General features: G+C 33.5%; 3 protein-coding genes and 1 long non-coding RNA gene across 10 annotated transcripts; 3 read left to right on the top strand and 1 right to left on the bottom strand.

The window, feature by feature from the left end:
• Window positions 1-47: 47 nt before the first annotated feature.
• On the top strand, window positions 48-3,314 carry LOC145121261 (uncharacterized). 7 transcript variants are annotated; one of them, XR_013714575.1, is made up of 4 exons: window positions 48-676; window positions 1,285-1,693; window positions 1,788-1,886; window positions 2,437-3,314. It is a non-coding gene; the product is annotated as an uncharacterized LOC145121261 (long non-coding RNA). The 7 variants fall into 7 exon arrangements; XR_013714571.1 differs by having other exon boundaries at window positions 806-1,693; XR_013714574.1 differs by having other exon boundaries at window positions 48-1,354; window positions 1,597-1,693.
• Window positions 3,315-3,902: 588 nt separating this feature from the next.
• Window positions 3,903-4,921, top strand: LOC145121712 (uncharacterized). Its single transcript, XM_079057418.1, has 2 exons — window positions 3,903-4,089; window positions 4,197-4,921. Exons 1-2 carry the CDS (start codon window positions 3,903-3,905, stop codon window positions 4,919-4,921), a joined length of 912 nt encoding a protein of 303 aa, XP_078913544.1.
• Window positions 4,922-12,558: 7,637 nt separating this feature from the next.
• Window positions 12,559-14,629, top strand: FUC1 (alpha-L-fucosidase 1). The gene is made up of 3 exons (XM_079056404.1): window positions 12,559-13,233; window positions 13,299-13,535; window positions 13,625-14,629. The coding sequence occupies exons 1-3, from the start codon at window positions 12,644-12,646 to the stop codon at window positions 14,409-14,411; spliced, it is 1,614 nt and encodes a 537-aa protein (XP_078912530.1). The 5' UTR covers window positions 12,559-12,643; the 3' UTR covers window positions 14,412-14,629.
• A 1,214-nt stretch (window positions 14,630-15,843) lies between these two features.
• On the bottom strand, window positions 15,844-18,165 carry LOC145118891 (S-adenosyl-L-methionine-dependent methyltransferases superfamily protein). Its single transcript, XM_079054547.1, has 10 exons — window positions 18,077-18,165; window positions 17,756-17,795; window positions 17,581-17,647; window positions 17,433-17,498; window positions 17,259-17,352; window positions 17,045-17,161; window positions 16,823-16,923; window positions 16,495-16,569; window positions 16,326-16,418; window positions 15,844-16,250 (listed from the first exon to the last, which is right to left on the bottom strand). Exons 2-10 carry the CDS (start codon window positions 17,767-17,769, stop codon window positions 15,999-16,001), a joined length of 879 nt encoding a protein of 292 aa, XP_078910673.1. The 5' UTR covers window positions 17,770-17,795; window positions 18,077-18,165; the 3' UTR covers window positions 15,844-15,998.
• Window positions 18,166-18,181: the final 16 nt, after the last annotated feature.

Here is an 18,181-nt window from a genome sequence, read left to right as displayed (position 1 = left end):
TGTCTCTAACAATGACGAAGACCCCCCCCCCCCCCCCCCCCCCACCGGCCACCACTATCTCTAGCAAAGACAACCCAACCATCAACTTCGGTAAAGAAGAAGTATAATCACCCACCACGACTATACAACATGCCTACACTTTCCAATAACCCATCGCACCTATGAAAACCTGGAACTACCACCGCTCACTGGCAGCGTCACAAACCAAACATAATCAAAGGAAAAAATCCACCACCACCAGCTGATGCCTCCACAGCCATCCACCGCCATCACCACCATCTGCTAATAGTCACCACGTTCATCACCACACCTAGAAGGCAGCACCTACTACCTTCTCCCCAAATTCCTTCAATCTGGAGATGGTTTCGATTTGAGGTTAGATTGAAGCCCTAGAAGCCCACCCACTACCTTCTGTTTTGTCATCGTCGTTGTTTCTTCGACTACCGCCACCATTTGCAGCTTTCACTGTCGCCTTCAATCACCACCAAAGCCTTCACCCACCATTCGCCATTTTGGAATTCCTAACGTCACCATCCATCGCACCATTTCTCCTCTCTCATTAAACCGATTTTTCTCCCCATCTGAACCCTAGATAACCAGTCATAACCATTGTTTCGGCTCCTGCTTCCGTCACCAACGACTTCATTTAAGTTATAATCAATAATCATAGAACTAGGTAAGGTTTTACATCACATGTGTGTAAGGTTACAGCTTATGATTTCTCCTCACCTACTCTCCTCATCTATTTTGATTTCTAAAAATCGAATGTTTTTTAATATGGCATATATTTGTGTTAAATCTAAAGATTCATGAGTCTCGAACTACCGAACACCATATCTACGAACACATAATGTTTTACAGGCAATTTCTATAGATGCATGGATGTACTAAAGGTATGTTTTATTCATATAAATTTCTACATGTTGGTGAGTTGATGACACCTCAAAGGATATCCTGGATTCATATGCCAAAATTATATGTATTTCTCTTTCAAATACTCTTTAAATATGATGCATATTTGGAGTCATCTCGATGAAGTTCAAAATACAGAAGATCATCTAGATCTGGTTCTTTCCCCTTTCCTTCGATTTCCCAGTTTTTTTGTTGATTTTCATAATTTTTGTTTTCTGATTTAGTAGGTTTGATTGTTCACCTATATATGTTCTCATGTTTTTTATCTCACACGTTTGATTGTTCCATCATTTTTCATTGTGTATCGATCCATGTATCAAGAAAACATATACTTTTTGCATTTGTTTACTCTTATTGATGTATTTATGGCAGGAAATAGATATAGAATGGGAAAAGTCGGATCAAATTGAAGTTGTGTTTAGTATGGAATTTAATGATGGAGGTGCATTCTTTAGATGTGATGCCCATTCATCATTTATTCTAATTTCTTCTTCAGGTTTTTTGTTGCTTACAATATTTTTTTGTTCCTAATGTGATAAAACTTTGAGGCGACAACAAAATTCGTTCTTCAACAAAACTGGGCCCTTGGAGAAATGTTAATAAAAATATAAGTTTAGCACCTGATTACTTTGAAGATAACCAAACCTAGATATTTTATATTAATTGGTCATCTTGATGTTACAGGAAGATGCTAAGCGTAAAATATTTATAGGATACTAAGATCAGTTGTCAATTTGTATCTCTTTGTGTATGGCACCAGGGTGGTCAAACGTAAGGGCGTGTATGTTATTTCTCTTACTTTAACCTTGTATGACCTTTTCCATATCAATATCATTTATATTCAATTCAAAAGTTCTTACTATTACTTTTTCCAGATATCACTTCCACTATACAATCCGCAAGTTTCGTTAACTGCGAAAATGTTAATTGTGATGAAGAAATTTGCATTACCACACTCAGGCCCCTAACTCTATGTAAGTATTGTTTGTTGGGTCATATATTCTGTTGTTCACTTTATGTGTCTGTGTTTGTGTATATATATATGTAATTGTGTATCATGTATGAGTTCTGATTTTAGTGAAAATCTCTAAAGAAAGTTAGAATTTCTCAAAGGATTGGAAAATTTGACGAAAAAATGTACTTTTGTCTAAAATTGGTTGTTTCCATGCACAATTGTTCACCTCAATAACAATCAGTCACCCACTATGCATACATAATTTAAACTTTCTGTGGACCTCATCTGATATCAGAATGATACATGTTGGACCTGCAATGACTTTATAGTGTTTTTGACACCAGCTAAGTGTTAATCGGATGGTAATTAAAGACTTATATCTAATTGATTGATTTGAGATGAATGAACATGTGATTGGTCCAGTTTACCAAAATAAAATAAAAATCATAATGGATTAAAATGATTAAAGGACTACTAGGATACACTCATGGTTGAACTTGGAAGTAACTTTTATCTAATTTGTTATGAAATGTGATATTCTCTTGATTTCAAATGTGTTTTCTTTGCAGGCCAACAAGTGAGAATAATGTAGAGGCTACTGGAGCCAATCTTCAACATGCATGCGCAAACTCCTAAAGTTAGCCCCAGCCAAATACAGTAAAGGTCTATTTTCAAAATTTCATGTTTTTTCAATTGTATCGGCATCATTTTTTGATACCGCAAAGGAATTATTTATAATATTATTGTATTTGATCACTGATGGGTGAAGCTTAAAAGTTAAAATCTAATTTTCTTTGGTATTTAAAGAACGCCTATTATGGTAATAACGTTCTGGTAGATGTTGTTGATGTAAAACATATTGCATTTCTTCTTCAAGTCAACAGCTTAAAGTATGAATGCATATTGCCTTTCCATTATCCATGGCTGAAATGACAGGTTTGTTCCCTGACTTTATAGTTTTCATGGAAGGATGACTGAAAATATTATCTAAAGAGCAATTTACAGTTTGTTTTAGTCTCTGAATTCAACACTAAATTTATATTTTTGGTTCCCTGACTTTTTATAAAAGCATGGATTATATAAAAGGATGTGCATGATTGTTATGTAATTAGGGTATTATGGTCTTTTCCTAAGAAGAATGAAATTAAATAATAGTACATTGTTTTTTTTTGCAGGTGTCAATGATGTTTTTGTTTTACAAATAACTAATGTTGGGAATTAACATTATCAAGAGGGTCGCCAAGATGTTAATGATGATTACATCTGTTTTGTTTATCTATTTTATAGATTAATGAATATGTACAAAAAGAAATTATGGATCACATATTTTTGAGTTAAAAAATGCACGAACGTGTGCTTGTGTGTTTTCTTGACCAAAATGCCCACCTAATATTTATTTGGGTTAAATTTAAGGAATATTTGATTAATAGCAACTTACTTCGATTAATTTATCTATTATATCATCTTACATTCATTTCTTCAAGTTACAACATTATACTTTAAAAAAGTTTTGTACTAGAAATAAATAAAACTGAATGCTAGAAAAAGTAAAGAATGAAATCGTGTTGTTTTAATTTGTTGGATTTATTTATAATACATACCTTAATAAGATTATTTTTGAAAGTATGATGGTGTCACAATGAAAGTAAATGATGATTACATCTGTTTTGTTTATCTATTTTATAGATTAATGAATATGTACAAAAAGAAATTATGGGTCACATATTTTTGAGTTAAAAATGCACGAACGTGTGCTTGTGTGTTTTCTTGACCAAAATGCCCACCTAGGTTGGTCCTAACCAAGTCGGTTCTGGGCTCGCTGGGAACATATTTTATGTCCATGTTTCCCATGTCGGTTCAAGTAAGAAAGGTTTTGGAGACGTTACGAGCTAAATTCTTTTGGGGTTCTACGGATTTGATAAAAAATCCCTTGGGTTTCTTGGAATATTATCCTTGCTAGTAGATAAAAATATGGATTGCAAGTTGGGAGTTTACATGCTCTTAATGCGGCGTTGATAAGTGGAGATGGAGATATATGCATCAGAAGAAGGCGATTTGGGTGCAATTGATTAAAGAGATCTATGGGATAAGGAACCGTAACCCGTTTGATAATTTGGCAGGTTTAGGTGGTGACGTCTGGTGGCGTATAATTGGATCCATTAACAGATTACATGATAGTGGTATCATTCCTAAATCAATGCTGCAGAAGAAGATAGGAGATGGTAGAAGCACAAAATTCTGGATTGATAATTGGATTGGTTCGATGGCCTTAAAGATAAATTTAAATGGTTATTCTATTTGGAAGCTTCTCCTAATTGTTTGGTTGTAGATCGTTGGAATGAAGGATGGAAGTGGAATTGGAAGAGACAATTTGATGGAGGCGCTTTAAAGAGACAGCTTGACAAACTCTTACTTATAATTAACCAAGTCACTATTTCTCATGATAAAGATATATGGAGATGGAATCTAGATGGTCAAAGTGAGTTCACGGTTAATGAAACGATACGATACATTGACAGATTAACCTTATCGGAAAGCTTTTTGGAGACTCGGTGGAATCGTTTTATTCCTTCAAAAGTAAATATTTGTATTTGGAGAATTCGGCTTGATAGAATCCCGACTAGATGGAATCTGAGTAGGAAAGGAATTCAAGTGGAGTCTCTTTTATGTCCTATGTGTTCAAGTGTTGTGGAGACAAGTGATCATATATTTGCTGCATGTGGGCTAAGTAAATCGATATGGGGTTTAATAGGTCGATGGTGTGATGTTGATACTAGGAACTGGTCCTCTACGATGGAGTTATTTCTGTGGATTGATTCGGTTCAAGTTAGGGCAGGTAAAAGAGTTGTTCTTGATGTGATATGTAGCGTGGGGCTGTGGAGCATATGTAGATTCAGAAATGAGCTGGTGTTTGGCAACAAAATTCCAAAAAAAAGTCGGCTTTTTGAGGATATAGTAGATAATTCGTTTTTATGGTTTGTGAATAGAAACTATAAAGCTGAAGGTTTTTGGAACAACTGGATCCAAAATCCTTTCTTAGCTATCTCTTTGTAATATGGTTGTTCTTTCCTAGCCTTGGCTAGTTTTATAATATTATAGTTGTTCAAAAAAAAAAATACCGCCCAAAAAAATCAAAAAGTTTGCAAGTAATTTTATATAAGATTTTTTCTTATTATGTATAAATATAAATTATTCGGAGACTATACTTTGAAAAAAAATATAAAAATCTATTGATGTAAGTAAAATAGATTTTAACTATGTTAAATATATAGTTTAGAAAAATACTATTAGTTAGAAAGTTTAAGTTTATACTATGTTAAATAAAAACCAAAACAATAGATGACACCAAATAGAAAACTATTTCGCCCATGTATCTACTAACCATAAGTTTGCTATTTAATATTTGACTTTTTTAAATTAATCATTTGTCAAAATGATTAGCTATTTAATTAGAACATACATATAATGTTTCAGATATCGGATATCCATAACATATAAAATCGTGGTAGATATGAGCATAATATTTGTGTTTGTTGTATAATTTATGAGTACTTTAAACTCTAAACAATAAACCTCCAAGTGCAAATCCTAAACCCTCTGAACCCAATCCTAAAACTAAACTCTCAAAGAAACAGTTCTCCGAAATGAAACTATTCGTTGACGCAATAAATGTTGTTTATTATACGACATTTTTTAAAAATAAACTATTAACAAAAAAAACAATTTTCCGAAAAAAAACTATTCGCTGAAAATAACTATCCAGTCGAAAAGTAACTCTTCATTTTTGCCAATCAAACCTGTAACAGTAAAAATTAACTTACCATAAGGCAGAAATCACCTATCTTCGCAGAACAGTGCCGCCTTGAACTGTTTATTTTTATCGGTTACTTGATGTATCATGTGAAAAATAACGCCAAAGTTAGATTTGTTATTCACATTCGTCGCCTGGCGCGGGTAAACGGCTAGTGTGTGTATATATATATATATATATATATATATATATATATATATATATATATATATATATATATAAAAGTTAACATAATAATTATCTAAATATTTTTATACAACAATAAAAGAAAGAAAGAAAAAGAATACAAGAAACAAGTAGACCCAAGTAATTAGCAACAATAAAGCAAATGAAGTTAAACATAAAGAAACTCCGTATTTTTTTTTACGTGACCTGGGCCAACCCATTTTAAAATAAAAGAACTTTTCAAGTAAATGGGCCGAATTTTTTTATTAGAGGTGCACAAACCGATTTTTTTCGAACCGGTTCGGCTCTAGTTTAAGGTCAACACCGGTTCACGCATAAACCGGTTCACCACCCAAATAGTCTGATCCTATAAACGGGTTCGGTTTCATTCAAATCGGTTCACGGTAAACCAATTCCTCAAACCAGTTTGAAAAAAGATACCGACGAATTTAATTGATTTTTTTGGTATTTAGGTTTTGTTTTTGGGCCAATATGGCTCGTATTAGCATTGAAAAATTGTAAGATTGTTATTTTCTTAAAAATTTGACATTTTCAAAAAAAAAATCAACCCACAGTAGTTAGTATGTTGTATGTATGTATGTTCTTTGTGGATTGATATTGAATTTAGACACATTTTTGGAGCAATTTTCATGGGTTTTTTTATTCTTTTGGATTTTCATATTGGAAATACATAAAACATTAAAATGATACATCTTCAAACATAAAAAACATAAAATCTAACAAAATATTATAGAGTTAAACCGAGCTCGTTTGGAATTTTCATTTCTCAAAATATTATAGAGTTAATTTGTTTCCTTATTTTTGTGAGAAGTGGATCAGGATGCCCTCGTATATCGCATCATGACATGAATTTATTGAACCATACTTTGTTAAATAAACTTCAAACAAATTTTGGAAAAGTTTGTTAAATTTTAAAACTTCCATTGATGCAAAATCTATGTCATCATCAAATAAATCCAAATAGTAACAAATATTTTGAAGTATATTTTCAAGGAAAAGTTTGGACCTAACCAAAAGGCATTCGCATTGGCACAAAACTTCATATAATTATGATATAAGCATTACTATAACTATAGATATATTTTAGAATTTGTTTCAAACCATCTTTTAAAAGTGCAATGCTAGTTATCTTACACAACCAAATTCATGATATGTGCAGCACATCGACAAAAACATTGTCGCAAATTGGTTTATAATTTAATTTTAGTCGTCCAATCGTGATAGTGTTGTTTGATGTATTATCAAAAGATATAGAAAAAACGTTTCCTTGAAATTTATAAGTTTTGATCCCACAATCTAAAATTTTATATAAATTTCTACTGGTGTGTAGATTTTCAAACAATTCAAACGTAATCATACACCTCATCATTACCCAATTATTTGGATTTATCCAATGAGCGATAACGCAAAGCTACGAATCAGGTGAACCTTGAAGAGCTGTCTAAACATCACAAGTTAAATTTACACCAGTTTCTAAAGTTTGAAATCTTAAAATCATTTCATTTTTTGCGAGTTTCCACAATTCAATACAATCGCGTCTACGGGAAGTACGAATCACATGACAATATCGCGGTTGGAGAGTATCTTGAATGAATGAAGTCAATCGCTTGTTGTCAAAGTGGTGAAAATACAAGCATTCTTGAATCATGAACTTTGCCATCCTATCCTGAACTTTAGTCGTTTCTTAATTCCATAATGTAATATCTTTCACCATTGTGGTTTGATTCTGCCCTGACCCAAATTTCACGGATGGGTATCTCATGTTCATATGAGTTTTTCAATGTTGAATTCTCTTCTTCCTTGAAAAAACCACCACATTTCTTGCGTCACACTTTATTTGGACCGCTCGACATTACACACAAATCATAATTGGACCAAATCTTCGGATTTCTATTTGTTTCTTTAATGGCAACACAATAATATTGTTTGATGAATGTCCAACACCAACCAACAAAAGCCGAATCCATTGTTTGAATTGAGAGCATTTTTTTTATCTATGACAGCTTTTTAGTTGTTTGGTTAAGCCTCAACATCTAATACCTATATATAATATCAGGGAATGGTAAATATGGACAAAAGGGACCAAAAAACGAGCCTCGAACAACCATTAACGACTACATACTATATAGTCGTTCGAATAAGACAAAAAAACTGGCAGATTCCCTCTCTTGAAAAAACTGGTTCTAAACGGACTCAAAATTGGTTCGCTACACCGGTTCGGACTTCGGTGTAAACCGGTTCGAAATAGGTCCCAACGGACTCAATAAGTTGGGAGGCTTGATTCAGTTTGATGTTTGGGTTCCTTATCCACTTCCTACTCATGATGGATTTAGATATTATGATACCATTGTAGACGACTATAGTATATTAGTTTGAGTTTATCTTTTAAAAACTGAATATATTTATTTTTTTGATAAAATTGATGCTTTCTATAGTCTTGTTAAAACTCAATTTAAAAGGTGTAAAAATATTTATAATTGTCAACAAACAAATTGTTTTTTAGTAAAAAGGTGGCTGAAACTTTTGAAACAAAATGGTATTGTTCATCTGTCTACAGTTGCTTATACACCTCAACACAATTAGGTAGTTAAATGTAAGCATTGACATTTGTTGAATGTTGCTATCTTTTTAAAATTTGATGCATTTAAAGTTTTTAGGAGATGTAGTATTAAATGATTCTTATTTAATAAACTATATTCCTTCTATTCCTAATTGTAAAATTCATTTTCAAAATCATCTATGGTATCTCTCAATCCTTATGTCATCTTAGAGTTTTTAGATGTCTATGTTTTGCCTCGAAGGTGAACATTATGTATAAGTTTGGAGACAGATATGAAAAATGTGTTTTAATTGGGTTTTGAAATGAAAAAGAATGCTTATAAACTATTGAGTCTTGATTAAAAAAAGTGTTCATTGATGTGAAGATTTATAAACAAATACTTCCATTTAAAATGGAATCAACTATTTCAAGTAGCTCTACTAAAGTTGATATTCTTCATCATCTAAATTTATTTGATCTTTTCACTAAGAAGGGTAAGTTTGATTCCAATGATGAGAAATTTCAAACACCTGCATTGGTGAAAGTTTATCTCCTTATAGATTGGAGTTCAATCAAACTTTTTTTTGGTGATCTGGCTTAGATGTTATAATAGAATAGATAGAACATACTAGTTGTCAGAGATATACCGAATGACACAAAAAGCTAGTGATAATGCTAATAAATACACTTGTATATTGGGTTACACACAAGGTACAATCCAAAAGCTTAAAAGCAAGAAAAACAAATAAAAGGGATAGTTTATTATATATCAAGTTATGATGGTTTACTTAGAAACTATAAGAGGACTTATTTTTTTAATTAGGAAAAGATTTAAATTTTGGAAGATAATTATAGTGATAATTACATTCATTTAAACCTAGGTTGGTTGGCAAGTAAACTACAAGGGATTGCATAAGTAGGGTTTTTGAAGCTTAAGAACAAATCGACAAACAACCCTTTGTTGAAAATTATAGCTAATAGACACGCAAGGAAACCGACAAATAATATTGAGAATTATATGTCGATTATTTGCGATAAATAAATCCAATTATTATTATTATTAGTTACCAAGTTTCGTCCAGAAAATCCAATTGATCATTCACGATCAGATCTAACTATAAGAAAGGAGTAGAAGCAGACTAACCTGTTATTTGACGAAAATAAAGACGAAACAATAATGTAAAACCGACATGTTGACGGTTGATCGTGATCGTAGAATAACTGCACGGATCAGACTCCTGTCCTTAAAGGTTTTTACTTCGTTTCATCGGATGTAAGCAACAGAGTAAAACCCCAAGATTTAATGCAGATTTATCGAGTTTCCAACAACATTGGAAAACAATAAATGCAAAGTGAATACTAAGAAACCGGAAGAAATCGCAGAGAGAGAGAGAGAGAGAGAGAGAGAGAGAGAGAGAGAGCTTCGAAATTCGTGTATACAATACGGCTCCCAGACGGTTGTATTTATAGGTATCGAAACCCTAGAAGGTAATAAAGGGGCCCATCATGGGCCGGCCTCCTAGAAACCCTAGGGCGACGACTTGCTCTCAAAGCTAGTTGTTTTCTAAGCCTTCTAGAATATTCTATTCCCATATCCACGAAGTCAACCGTTTGACCAGATCGGTCAAACCGACTTGACCAGAACTTCACCAAAAATAAAAGGGGCCCATCATGGGCCGGCCTCCTAGAAACCCTAGGGCGACGACTTGCTCTCCAAGCTAGCTGTTTTCTAAGTCTTCTAGAATATTCTATTCCCATATCCACGAAGTCAACCGTTTGACCAGATCGGTCAAACCGACTTGACCAGAACTTCACCAAAAATAAAAGTTCCTCAGCTCCTAACGACCAATGCGTCGTGCAAAGTGTCAAGTGCGCCTAAATCGCGTCATTTCACGCATTCGTGACACCGACTAATGTTAGGTTAAGCTAGGCGTGTGTGTGTGTAGGCTTGGCCCATTCCTTTGATCCACTGAAGTCTTTGAAAGTCTATCAAGGGAAAAGACTTATAAACCTACACAAGGTTTCTTCCCCCACCAATGTGGGATAAAAGAAAATAGCCAACTTGCTATTATACCTTCATAATTTCCAACACCCTTGTGTGGTCTATTTTTTTGCTTTCTTGGATTGCTACTTTAGGGTGCAACTATGATAGAGAGATTATACTTTGGATGATTGATTTCTTCTTAGTCATCATGATAAGGTAAAATTTCAAACCATCTTATAGCTTAGAATATTTACAGTACTTTTGATTAACACACATCCTTTCTAGATCGTGATGGTTTTGTTTTAATTATTTATGTTTCTTAGTTTGATTATATTTGAATAAACATCAAATGCCAACATTGATAGTCATATTAGAATTGTTGAAGAAATTACTAAGGATTTTCTTCAAGAGCATGAGATTTTTTTTAAGGCAATGGTATTTTATCCATCGAGTCATCTATGGGAGTCCTTAGTGTGATTGGGAAGTCTAATAGAGAGTTTATGTTTCCTAAAAAAATCAATAACTTTGTTGTTGAGGAAAAATACAGGCATGAGATTGAAAATTTTATCCATTGTTCAAAGTTGAAGTCTGATTGCTTGTGATTTGTTAAAAGCTTAACACAGATGTTGAACATAGGAATTTTGATGAAGCCAACAAGAGTCATAGTTGGATGTTAGCCATAGATGAGGAAATTGAAGCTCTTCATTGAAACAACACTTGGGTTTTTAATGACTTGCCTGCTGGAAGGAAGCCAATAATTGTAAATGGGTTTATAAAATGAAATATAAGGCAAGTGGTGAGTTTGATAAGTATAAAGCAAGACTAGTTGCTAAGTGATATAACCAAAGATAGTATATATTGATTATCAAGATAAATTCTATTTGGTTGCCAAATTAGTGGTTGTTAGTTGTGTTTTTTTGGTAGTTGTAATTGTGAGATATTATGGGTTTTAAAACTTTTAAAGGATCTTAATATTGATTCTATTATTCATGTGCATGTGATATATGATAATAGTTTTGCAATTCAATTGGCATTTGACAATGTTTTACACGAACGAACCAAACACATTGAAATTGTTGTGTATTTTGTTTGCAAAAAGGTTTCAAAAGTTGTTTTAAAGGTTATGAAAATTGATTCTATTGAACAAAAGATAGACATTTTTACAAACTCTCTTGCTTCAAACCAACATAGATATTTGTTTGAAAATTGTATCTTTTAAATCCATTCCAAAGTTAGAATTGTGGGAGGGTGTTCAAATTAGCATTGTACTCTACAAATTTTAATTGGAATGATTTAGGGTAAGGGTTACTTAGACATTTTTTATGTATTTAAGTGGTTGTTTGGTAAGTTTCATAAGTTGCTAAAGTTAGAGGAACCTAAAGTGCATGTAGGTAAAATGTTGAAGGTTTGCGGTGGATGTACTAGAAGATTGATATAATAGTTGTTCGAGTTGACGTGTAGTGTTAAAAAAAATACCATATATAACTATATAAGCTATTGTTTGGTATAATTAGTGATAACTGATAACCCTAATACATTTTTTTCCTCGCATACATTTGTTGTCTTTTTACGCTCTCTCCGTTCTTTTTATGAGCTCAAGATTAGGATTTTTACGTATGAGATAATTGTTTACATCTCAGAACTTGTTCATTGATTGTGTAAGTTTTAGATCTTTAAGTTTTGATTTGATTGAGTTGTAAATAGTAAATACGCTTTTATACAAAAAGGGTTTAAACTTTAAACATTGTTGTATATGCTTCATGTTTTATAGGCTCCTTGTTTATCTTTAAAAGTTGATGACCATAAGGGAAATTAACATGTAGAAAGTCATTTAACAACCATCAACATACGAACAATAACATTAAAAATAGTTATGTCGATTATGAATATACTTATATACCAGATTATATCGTTATAAATAGTTAAGTCAAATAGTGAATTGGTCTAATAAGGCTTTGCTAGTGCGACTTCAATTAACATAATGAAAAATGAAGAGTGATATATAAGCAATTATGCTCATGGACCACGTTGCATTAAATTATATGTATACAAATCCAATTCACATAATAATTAATTTAGCATGAGAAAAGCACTAGATTAATCAATTATGAGAATAACATGTGCAAATTACTCATAAGTTAAAGTTTAAGTTATTGTACAATTGAAGTATAATGACTTCAGAAATAAGAATCAGTTATTCGTTTATTGGTCAAATCCATTTTCGTAAAGTCGCAACATTTAACAGAAGCAACAACAATGGAAGTTTTAGCCAACGAACTCGATCATCATCTTCATAACCCGATTACCCGATCCATTTCAAACAACCCATTAATCTTCATCACCGTCCTCCTCCTCTTTCACTCCACCATTACAACTTCTTTCCCCACACCTTCACCAATTCCAATCTTACCTTTACCAAGTTCACAGCAGCTCTCATGGCAGCTCTCAGAAATGGCACTCTTTCTCCACTTCGGAACAAACACATTCACCGACTCCGAATGGGGAACCGGCCACGCAGATCCCTCCGTCTTCAACCCCACCGCCCTTAACGCCACCCAATGGGTCGCCGTCGCTAAGGAAAACGGGTTTTCTCGCGTCATTCTTACAGCCAAACACCACGATGGGTTTTGCTTATGGCCCTCCGATTACACCGATTACTCTGTGAAATCGAGTCCATGGAGGGGTGGTAACGGCGATGTAGTCGGTGAATTAGCTAAAGCTGCTCAAGAAGCTGAGATTCAATTAGGTCTTTATCTTTCTCCATGGGATAGACACGAACCTACTTACGGAAAAACCCTAGAATACAATGAATATTACATGGCTCAAATGACTGAATTGCTTACTAGGTAATTAAACTTCCTCAATTTCTTGCTTTTCCGATCATCTTCTTGAATGTCAACTCCGATTACAGATATGGAAACGTAAAGGAAGTCTGGCTAGATGGTGCGAAAGGGGAAGGAGAGAAAGACATGGAGTATTTCTTCGAGAATTGGTTCAGCCTGATCCACCAGCTGCAACCTAGCTCCGTCATCTTCTCCGATGCTGGTCCAGACGTCAGATGGTCCGGCGACGAGGAAGGTTTCGCAGGCACCACCTGTTGGTCGCTTTTCAACCGGAGCAACGCCGCGATTGGCGGCACAGATGCCAAGTCAGTCTCGTTTCTTCCAAAAACCACATTCTACACTTACAATCTGTATCTCTAAATGGTTTGATCTGGTATTCCGGTGGATCTAACAGGTACTCACAAGGCGGAGATCCGCTAGGGCACGACTGGGTACCTCCAGAATGCGATGTATCAATCAGGCCGGGGTGGTTCTGGCATGAATCCGAGCTTCCAAAATCTGCAACAAATCTTCTCGAACTATACTACAATTCAGTAGGGCGAAACTGTCTTTTACTACTAAATGTTCCACCAAATTCTTCAGGTCTCATATCCGAACAAGACATTAAAGTTCTTCAAGAGTTTTCCAACCTCAGAGCCTCAATTTTCTCTCAAAACCTAGCAAAATCCGCCATTGTTACAGCCAGCACCACTCGCGGTGGTTCTTGTTCTAATAACACACAGTTCAACTCAAATTCTATCTTGGAAGAAGGGGTTTTTACTTACTGGGCTCCTAAAAAGAATCAAACCCACTGGATTATATATCTTGATTTTCAAGAATCTGTGAGCTTTAATGTTGTACAAATTCAAGAACCAATTCAAATGGGCCAGAGGATTGTTAAGTTTCATGTAGATGTTGTTGATGAAGATGGTGAATGGCGGGAAGTGCTGACTGGGTCAACTGTGGGATTCAAGAGAATTTTAAGATTCCCAAATGTGAAAACTCAGAGGCTAAGGCTTGTAATTGATAAATCTAGGGCAGAACCTTTGGTTGCTTATTTGGGAGTTTATGTTGATACAGTTTCTATAATTGGGAACACTAAGAGTAACAGTACATCAATTTCAAGCTCTGTTATCAACTTTAATGGAAGTCAAATTTTGCATCAGATTGTGAATAATCGTACTCGTGTTTCTTCAATATAGTTCATCTTGATGTAATTTCAACACAAATGAGCATTCTTTATGTAAACTTTGCATTTGTTGTATTTTTCACCAACAATATGTTGTACCATTTTCGATTAGTGGATCAAGATACATGCTTCCTTCTGGGATCTTTATAATGTAAAGTGGTATGCTCGGCTGATTGTATTTGTTGTTCACTATGGAGTGAAAAAAATAAAGCTTGATTAGTTTCTTGATTATGAGAATGTTAAGTCTTAACTTTTAGTTTAGAAGATGAAGAAATAAGTATGCATTATGCAAGCAACTTCATATAGTGGAAGTGTGTTTTAAGGAGTTGTACATTGGGCATGAAACCCCTAACTGAATGTTAACACATAAGTTGGTCTATTGGATATTATTAGTATTCTAGAGTGAGTTTGGGTTGTTCAAAGACATGACTATGTAATGGAGTCTTCAATTTGCAAGGAATGTAAGTTACAATGTCTAATTGGGTGAATAGCATACTTGGATCTCGAAGTGTGAAATGAAGTGATTGAGTTGTCAAGAGGTAGTTTTAGAGCTTTGATAGAAGCATGAAACTTTTGTAAGGCCTACATATGGCAATTTAGTAAAAGTGATTATATAACACTTGAAGTAATTTTATTATGTACATGATGCCTATATGTCGTGAGCGTTGTGTTTAAGAACTTGATAGAAGCATGAAACTCTTGTAAGGCTTGAAAGTTGAATAAAAAGAATGTGAAGTTTGTTATGACAAGGACTAAGGAATATGCAACTCATATCTATCCAACTTAAAGTAAGAATGACAAGGCAATGAGACTTTCTTGATGTACTTGATTTGTTCGAAAGGAATACTTGTGTGAATGAAATACATAGTGAAAGAAAGTACTTATAATCAAAGTAGATTGCCTAAATGGAACAAAGACTACACATGAAAAGTTTCTAGAAATGTTTTTATATGGATAGGAAATTCAAATACATCGAAACAAAGGTTGTGAAGGACAAAGTATGAATTCTAGTTGTTTGGGAGTTTTCTCATGATAATGGGTTGTGGGGTTTTTTAAGTACATTAAAGCCTAAGTGTTGGTTATTTTTTTTCCTAACCTTTTCTCACACTAAAGCCATGAAATTGGGAGCTTAAGAAGATCACCTTGAGGAAGAAAAACATCCTCAAACTCATCGTGGAGGAAATCAAAATGTTGAGTTAATCCAACAAGTTAATAAATTATTCCCTTGAAAAGTGTTGTGTAGCATATGTAAAGTGAAAGCGTATTATTATAGCTCTTGATGATGGGGCATTAATTAGTTATATATGATTGAAATTAATGATATATATATATATATATATATATATATATATATATATATATATATATATATATATATGCTCCCGTTCTTATCTTCTAATAGTTACATCAACTGAATTTCATCTTATAATCCAAAGATAATGAAATTGAGAAAACTAGGATTCTATTGAAATTTAAGGTGATGATCATAGCTCATCCAACCTTGTGGAAACATGAATCTTTTCAACTTTGTGTATAACAACACTAAACTTTAAGCATTTAGTTGAAATTCACTAAGAATTCAATTAGAAAACAACATGAATCATGTTATCTTGATGTCTCGAAGAAGTCGAGCAGCCATGGATCCATATCTTCTAGCTTCCCATTCACTCAAATTTCCATGGTGGGGTTCTGTTGGTAACTCATCATCACCTTCATCTTCTGGTATCTTACTATGACTGTTACTGTTACTATTACGTGTATCAGCTTCATCTTCAAGATTTGTGCTTCCTTCTGTAGTCTTTAAAGTCATGATGTAAAGTTGTATGCTTGGATGATTGTACTTAACATCCATCTATGAAAAAAAAATCTTGATAACGATGAACATCTTAACATTGATTTAATTGTTAAAAATTAAATTCCTAATTACCTTTGATTTGGGCACTATTTTAACCTCGAAATGCTTCTTCCATAATTGAATCATTTGTTCATGAACATTTGTCGAACGAATTTCATAACCAATCTGCAAGAGTGTGATTATATATTTATACATAAAAATAAATTAGCAAATGATTAAATGTTGTCGAATAATTATTTACCAAAATTGTGGTTTTGGGTCCCGACAATGCAAGCATTGTTTGTAGAAGAGGTTCCAAAAGATGCTCGGCGTATACCTTGTAACATAAATATAGAAATATTATCACATAAATCCAGATTTAATAAAACTAAAAATAAAAATTGGGCAATTTTACTCTTTTTACCAATAATAGTAACATACTTACATTTTTAGTGATAATAACAGTATATAACAAAAAGTACATTGCCTATATTTGTTTGGGTTACATCTTGCTAGTATCATTAAAAATAAAAATATATAAGTATGTTGCTATTTTTAGTAATTTGTTAAAAATATATTTTTATTCTTACAACATCGGTGCCAATAATGTAGTCAAAGGGCGGATCAAGTGCCCGTATATGATCTTTGTTACCCCAACTGAGCTCCGCAGCCGTCATGGATCCAATCGAATCTGTAAAAGCATGAAATCCCAGTGTCAGATAAAAGTACAGATAAAAGTACAGAACAGAACAGAACAAAACAGGACAGAACAGAACAGACTTTCTATTGAAAGGGAATAAAAATTCAAGAACCTGCGTCAGGATTCATCTGTGTGATCCTAGAAATATTACGTTCAATATTTCGCATTAAAAGTGGCAAAACTTCAACTTCGTCGGTTGAAACAACATCACATCCAAGTAATGCCATGCCTAAAAAAAATCACATCACATAAAATTTTCAAATTGACAAGATTCATTTATTTTTTATTTTTAAATATTTGATACATCAAATAACATGAGTTCTTACCAAAACCCGCAACCCCACAACCTGCCCCAAGTTCAATAACACGTTTTCCTTTTAGTTTAGAAGGGGAAAACCTTCCTTTTCTGCAATTTTTTTCCTACAATCGTAAAACAAAAAAAAAAATTTAAGTCAAAAGGTATTTGATTATTCAGACGTTTAACAAAATTTTTCTCCTACCAGATATTTCACCAACACCATTGAAGCATCCCAAACTGTTGTTCCTAAATGCTTAGAATTGGGATCCTTTCAAACAAACACACAGATTTTATGAAGCTATACCAACACATTCAAATGTTAACTACAGTCCATTAGCCTAGTTGAATACCTGAGAAAACTGCAGCTGATAGCACATAACTTCAAATAGAACAGCTGACGTCTGTGGCGAATTCAACCTAGAACCCAGAATTAGCGAAATCAGCTCATTGAAGATGTAAAAGGAAACATGCGAATTGGTAGAAATTGTTTTGTGAGGAAGAACAATTGGATAAAGAAAGTATTACCTTTCAGCCTCCATTTTAGATGTATCAGTATAGAACTCGACTGCAATCAAAACCCAAAATCAGAAACTGCTTGAAGAATGTAGAATCATGGATGGATCGAGTATGATGAGTATAACATGATTGAAATGAATTTCGATATAGCGTTGCCAGATATGAAAGGAGATTTCCTAAGAACAACACAAATCATGGAGATTTCGCGTGTTGTAGGTTTTTTTTTTCTTACAAGTAAAAAAAAATATATCAAAGACTAGAGATCATGAGTCTTTGAAAACATTGAACAAATTAAGCGTAGGTTTCGACACAGAAAAGTGAAAGATTTACCTCAGCTACGAGAGAAAGACTAGAACTCGAATGACGGGTGGCAATTGGGGTTTCGGGGAACTCCCCAAAAAGATTTATGGGTTTATTGGTTCTTTATATGCTCTT

The sequence above is a fragment of the Lactuca virosa genome, chromosome 6 (genome assembly GCF_052849685.1).
Source record: "Lactuca virosa cultivar CGN04683 chromosome 6, Lactuca_virosa_CGN04683_v6, whole genome shotgun sequence".
Taxonomy (NCBI): domain Eukaryota; kingdom Viridiplantae; phylum Streptophyta; class Magnoliopsida; order Asterales; family Asteraceae; genus Lactuca; species Lactuca virosa.
The sequence above is the reverse complement of the archived record's forward strand: the minus strand, read 5'-3'. Positions and strand labels throughout refer to the sequence as shown.